General features: G+C 55.8%; 1 protein-coding gene across 1 annotated transcript; it reads right to left on the bottom strand.

The window, feature by feature from the left end:
- Nucleotides 1-875: 875 nt before the first annotated feature.
- LOC130253109 (thymosin beta-15A homolog) lies at nt 876-2248 on the bottom strand. Its single transcript, XM_056491412.1, has 3 exons — nt 2139-2248; nt 1727-1831; nt 876-1372 (listed from the first exon to the last, which is right to left on the bottom strand). Exons 2-3 carry the CDS (start codon nt 1824-1826, stop codon nt 1335-1337), a joined length of 138 nt encoding a protein of 45 aa, XP_056347387.1. The 5' UTR covers nt 1827-1831; nt 2139-2248; the 3' UTR covers nt 876-1334.
- Nucleotides 2249-6432: the final 4184 nt, after the last annotated feature.

The following is a 6432-nucleotide window of genomic DNA, read 5'->3' as shown; positions in this document are numbered from 1 at the left end:
CTTGGCAGGCAGCGTGGGTGGAGGCAGCAGGCAGATAGGCACCATGTCCAGGCAGGCACAACAGCCCCGTGTTTGTCCCCAGCTGACCAGGCTCATTAGGATCATTGACCAAAACTGTTAGTTGGCAAGTTTTGGCTAGTCTGCCTCCACCTCCTTCATGAGTGGCCTGGGGTGCTCAGTGACCCTGCAGGCCAGGTGGAGGTGAGGAAGACCTGGCAGTAGCCAGGAAGCCTCAGCATAAACCTGGAGGCACTGTCAGAGCTCACCCTGGGATCTCCACCCCTGCAAGGCAGGGCTGGGATCAGCCCAGAGAGCACCCAAGGGATTTACTGCATTCAAACCCATCCTTACAGGGCTGCAAAACCCTCCTTCAGTCAAGGGCAGGGGTGGAGGTTGGCTCAAGGGGAACAGACGGGCAGTGCCATGCAGTGATAGGAGAACTATGCTCCAAGAACTGGGTGGGCAGAGCTGGCCTGGCCACCACACCAGCAGGACCAGGGCAGCATCTCCTGCCACGCTGACAAGGCACCAGCCCAGCTCCACAAGGTTTTAGGCAGGGAACACCAAGTTTTCCAAGGCAGGAGGCTCAGCCTTCAGCAAGACCCAGGTTAGCCTCTGCTCTTAGATGCACCAAGAAACCACAGTGCTGGTGGAGCACAGTGGCCAGGACCACGACAGCAATGATCCCAGTTCCCCCAGGAACCAATCCCCAAACAAACACCAAGCTGGATTCACCCTGCAGGGAACCATCCCATATCACCCTCTGAGCAACACCGAACAACCAGCAGTGCTGCAGCACCAGGCACACACCTCCCCACCCTCCAGGGCAAGCCATGCCAGAACCTTTGTCAGGGAAGAAGCCACGAGCCATAGGCAGATCATTACAATTTTTTATTTTATAATAAACTTCTCATTTTCCCCCCAAGGAAGACAAAAAACTGTGAGTGAGGCTACAGAACACTGTCAGTGAAGAATATGCAAGACAGACCCAGGCCAGAGGTGAGGCCAGAAAGGTTCCCCATTCCCCCAGGCAGAAGGGGTCCATGCCCAGAAGCCTCCATGGCCCTTGCTCATCTTCCCACTGCATCAGAGCAAGATCAGTGCTGTCACAGGAGGCAGCTGAGCAGCAGAGATGGCATCAGGTCAGGCTACTGATGGACTGAGGACCACGCTTGGTCCCTCCACCCGCCAAAGCTGCCAGCAAAGTGGGACAGTGTGTTAGGTGATACAGCTGTTCTCTATACATGTATGTGATGTAAATTTAAAAAAACCCACATGATTCATTTCAAAGCAAAAGAATTGAGTAGTTGCTCTTCCTGCCAGGCCATCTCTCTCTAGGAAGACTTCACACATTCCTTCTCCTGTTCAATAGCTGCAAGAGAATAGAGGCCCATTAGTCTCTAGTGCTTTTTTCTTGTGGAAGCACGAACTGGAGAAGGTTTCAGAGGATTCATTCAGGCCCTGGTGGCCAGTTTTGTGCTTAGAAGTTAGAAGACGACAAGCCACACGTGTGCGTGGCAGCAAGTCGGGCACCTGTCTGCAGCAAAGTGATGCCCGGAGGGATCAGTCTGGCGCAACAGCCCTCTGGAGCGCCCATGCCCGCTGCCCCGGGCTGCACACACCTGTGCCCGTGGCTCTCCCCGGGCCGGAGCCCCGACCCGCGGAGGAGACCGGACCGAGGGCACCGCGCTGCCGCCCGCCCCGCCAGCCCCGGCCCCGCACTCACTCTCCTTGGAGGGCAGCGTGTTCTTCTCCTCCGTGTTGGTTTTCTTCAGCTTCTTCTTGTCGAATTTCTCCACCTCCGAGAGGTCTGGTTTGTCGCACATTTTGCCTGCGAGACCCCCGCCGCAGTCAGCCGAAGGACGGGAAGACAAAGGCGGCCCCGGCCCCCCCCGGCCCCCGCCGCGGACAATAGCGCAGGGCGGGGCGCGCCGCCGCCCCGAGCACCGCGCCGCGCCCCGGGCCCGGGCAGCCGAGCGGGGCGGCCCCCGGTGCCCGCACAGCCGGGAGCCCTCCCCTCAGCGGGCAGCCATGTCCCCCCGGGACCCGCCGCGCCCTCAGCCCCCGCCCCGGGGCGCCTCAGCGAGTCCCTCCTCGCAGCCGCGATGCGGGGCCCCCCTCCGCGGCCCAGCCCGTACCTGCGGCGCTGTACGGTGCGATGTGCGGTAGCTGCGATGCGCGGTCGGTGCCGGTAGCGATACCGGTCCCGCTCCTTGCACGTCCAGGTAAGTCTGGAGCGCGCGCCGCGCGGGGCGGAGCCTTTTATACCGCGGCCGCCGCCCAGCCCGCGCGCCCATTGGCTGCCCGCCCGCCGGGGAGCGCGTGGCCCGCCAGGGGGCGGCCGTTCCCGCCGTGCCGCGCGGCGGGGGCGCGAGCGGGGCCGCGCGTGAGGGGCGTGAGGGAGACGGGCGGGGAGGGGGAGCGGCCGCGTGAGGGTGAGCGGGGTCGGGGGCTCGGGCCACACACACACCCCCTCACAGCACAGCCGGCCAGGCGCCACACAGCCCCTCACACACAGCTCCTGCTCCCACACATGCGGGCACGGCTCCCGCTGCCGCTTCTGCGCGCACACGCAGCTGGGTGCCAGCTGTGAGGGGCAGCAGGCTGGTCTCCATGAGAGCGGATGGCTCCAAAGCCACTGTCCCAGTCTCAACCCCCGTCCAGAAGCAGGTGCCCCACAGCAACTGAGGCAGCTGTGTGTCTAGGGATGCTCCCACTGCTGAAGCAGAACTTGAATTAAGCGAGCCTTGGGTTAAACCCAGCACCCTCTTCTCACACCTGTGAGAGATGCTTGGCCACTGAACAGCTCATGTCTACACTGTCTTTGGCCATAGCACTTCCTGCGGAGATCTGGTCACTAAAGCAGCAGCACGGGTGGACAAGAGGCTGACCATACTCACAGGCTCTTGCCTGGCTGCAGCAAGCCTGGGGAGCAGCCCAGACTGTGCAGACGGGCTAGTGTGCAAGTGGAAGAAACACCTTTGGTGGGAAACAGCCATGGGGCAGTGCAGGCAGCCCATCTGATCCCAGCAGGAAGGATAATGGCAGTCTGGGGGCACTTGCATGCTGGCCACCAGGATAGGGAGGAGATAGAGGGCCAGAGGGTCCTGTAGGTGCTGAAGGGAATGAGGGGAAGAGGAGGAGGCAAAAGAAAAAAATATCCTGACTGCAGATGAGGCTTGCCAAAACCTTTCTGCAGAGATCTTGGTGCCATGGTGAACAGGAACCATGGGGTAGTAGCTGTGCTGCAGCAGCTCTCACCTTCACCTCCTCCTGGCCTGCCAGCCTCTGGGGTTTTGCTCAGGGCTTATTGGAGATTTTGCAGAGAAAATCCCCAGCAATCCGGAGGGAACACTTGCTTTGTGTTCTTTAGCAAGACGACTGCCGTCTTGGCAGGAGGGACTGGTGCTATCCAGCGACAGCAGGTCACGGCCGGAGGTGGCCCTTTGCCGCAAGCCCTGAGGCACCTCCTTGCTCCAGCCAGAAAATGGGCTCTGAATTCAAGAAGCACCAAGAGTTGGCAAATGCTGAAAAGGCAAAGGCCAAGATCTAAGGCCAGGTTGCTCCTCCAAGAGGAATCTGGATGGTAAACAGCCTCCTGTTCCTGTGTCTGGGGAGGGAGGGAAGGAGAGGCTGCAGGCAAAGCTCCAGGCCAGGCTGCTCCCAGAGCAGCTCTGATTTGGTGGTGCCAGGTTTGGACAGTGCCACAGAGCCAGGAGCTGCAAGCCCAGGCAGGGCTGCCTTCATGAGCATCCTTCAAACCCACCCTGCAGAGCCTGCATCACACAGCCCAGCCCCAGTGAGAAAAGGCTCATCGTTCCTGCACAGCCAGCGAGAAACAAAACATCCATTCAGTTTCAAAATGAACACAGGAAATCCTTTTTGTCTTCACGCACATAGACAAGTGTTTTCCCATGTGCTTACTCTCTGGTTGTGCTCACCTTCCCCTCAGCTTCCCCCTTTGCTTGCCTGTTCTCCACATGCTTCTCCTTTGTGGATGCTGCAGTCTGACGTAGCTTTTGTCCCTGGCAGGCAGCGAGTGCGAAAGAACCTGATCCCCACCCTGCCTGTGCACAGCCCCTTGCCGGCAGCAGCTGCACCCAAAAAGCTGCTCGACATCCTCCAGCCCCTCAGCGGAGCAGCTGCACCCGCCACTGGCAAGGCACAGCCCCTGAGCAATGTGTTGCTTCTGACGCTGCAGCACTGTGTAACCCCGGGTCTTTGTCTGGGCACAAAGCCACCACGGTGGCCACGCAGGCAGGGGAAGGGAAGCTCCCCCTTCCTCAAGCCACACAGCCAGCACCACACTCGTGCAAACCACGGCCAGAGCAGCCTTAAAGCCAACCCTGTGCACTGCCAGCAGGGGAGAGGTGGGGCTGCTGCTGGGGAGCTGCTAAAACCCATCTTGCACAAAGAACAAGAAAGGAGCTTATATCCCAGCAAGAGCTTTTCCCCCTGACAAATTAGCAAAGCCTCCCATAACTGCACAACCAGCTTCTTTCTTACGTCTTTTGGCATTTCTGCTTTCAATAATTCATAACAAAAGAACTGAGACATCAACAGATACGGAGAAAGCAGAAACAGCCCTGACCTGAAATAGCACAGACTGACTGCCAGCCATTTTAGATGGGTTTTAAATCTCGCACAGAACAAGGCTGCCAGGGCTGATACAGCCTCTCCAATAGCCATTTCCAGGAATGCCTTATTCTCCTGTACAGGAAGGAGGCAGGAAGTTTTCTCTGATCAGTTTTTTTCTCAGCCTCCTGACCCATCTGCCTGCAGGGCACCACCATGACAGCTGCCAGGCTGAGCCACTCCACAGGGTGACTCCACTTTCTCCCGTTTTTATCCCAGCCTCCTGCCACAACCCTTCACATCCATCAGGGCAAGAGGAGAGCCCAGGAAGGCAGCAGCATGCTGGGGCTGTTGTGTCTTACAGGAGGGCTCATTCCTCCTCTGGAAGTTGCTGCATTTTACAGAAGGGCTTGCTAACACCCTTTGCCCAACAGCAGCAAGACAAGGTGCTGCTTTCTCTAGATCACAGAAGCACCGACTCCAGGAGACCCCCTTACATCAATAAAGCAGGAGGGATGTGCCAGCAAATTATTTTGAGATGTGTCTTACTGTGCTTTAAACATCCTGTTACCTGCAAGGCACACCTGGTAAGCTCAGCTCCCACCCTGTGCATTAGTTTCGGGTACCCAGGCAGGTGAGCAGGGCTGATACAGGACTCGTGATTGATGTGTTCCTTGTTCCTGTGAATTAACAGCAGGCAGCAGACAGGCATGAGATGGCTGCCAGCACCAATACCAGCATCCTCACGCCTGCAGCCACACTCCAGCTGTCCCTGTGGCAGAGTGAGCTGCTGGAATCTGTCCTGCTCCTCCAGACCTCCAACTGCAGGAGCACAGAAAATGACTCGCTTGAGATTTTCTCCTGCGAAATAACTTGTTTTGTATGGTAGTAACTCAGGCAGCTGTGAGGAAAGCCTAAGACACCCCACAGCTCATCTTCAGACTTTGGTGAAGACACCATCCCTTCTTATCTGAAGGTTTCAGAGCAGAGTAACTTGACGTGGGTAGGAGATCTGTTCCAAGGAGGTATCTCCTATCCTTAGGAGCTACAATGTCATACAGCATATTAAGTCTATGCCCTCTCCTAACTCAAAACCCTGGTTTTATTAAAGTAACTAAGAAAACATTATATATTCACTAATGGCAATGTTCTCCTGTGTACAAATGGCTGTAAAGCCCTGTTCTGTTTTTTTATCAAAGGAAGGTGAAATCTGCTACATAACCCTGACAAGACCCACAGCACCCACCCTGCTACTTGAGGAAAAATAACCCAACATTTTTTTCACTTATTCACTGGCCACTACTGCAAGACATTTTAACAGATGGACAATTGTGATCCTCAGCAAATGCTGCCTGAGGCCATGGTCATTTTCAGTCTAGGCCTGGAAATCTATTTGTAATGCCAAGGACCTTTCTCTAGACCTGCCATCTCATCCTTCTGACTTCATTTATATTTCCCATCTGCAACACATTATAAGAAAGGATCAGGCTTTAGTTAGAACAAGTGCTCCTCAGGACATAATCTTACTCTGATCATCAGCTTTGTGCGAGACACTTACAAATTCTTCATTTGTACTTGTTAAAATATTCAAGCTTCCCCCACCTGAACATTATGTGAACAAATCTGCTCAGATACATAATTGAACAGTAGAGAAGCTGCACTACCACCTCTAACAATTAAGCCCAGGAAATCAAATGTGGACAAAAGCAATTGCTCAGTGCTTGTTCTCATGCTTTTCCTTCCATGCAATATAAGCAGAGCCAAGCTGAACCTCAGAGCTGGCCTGCCCTTAAAATGATCCAACTCAGAAGATTCATGGCACTTAAGATATTTAGAAGCACTTACAGGCAGAGGCCG

This window comes from Oenanthe melanoleuca, chromosome 4A (assembly GCF_029582105.1).
Source record: "Oenanthe melanoleuca isolate GR-GAL-2019-014 chromosome 4A, OMel1.0, whole genome shotgun sequence".
NCBI lineage: Eukaryota > Metazoa > Chordata > Aves > Passeriformes > Muscicapidae > Oenanthe > Oenanthe melanoleuca.
This window is presented reverse-complemented; position numbering and strand designations above follow the sequence as displayed.

Bases quoted from the DNA above. Each gene is read 5' to 3' on its own strand.
- LOC130253109 (XM_056491412.1), bottom strand. From the start codon at position 1,826: ATGTGCGACAAACCAGACCTCTCGGAGGTGGAGAAATTCGACAAGAAG. The intron at 1,373-1,726 runs GTGAGTGCGGGG...ATTCTCTTGCAG, and splicing joins CACGCTGCCCTCCAAGGAGA to CTATTGAACAGGAGAAGGAA.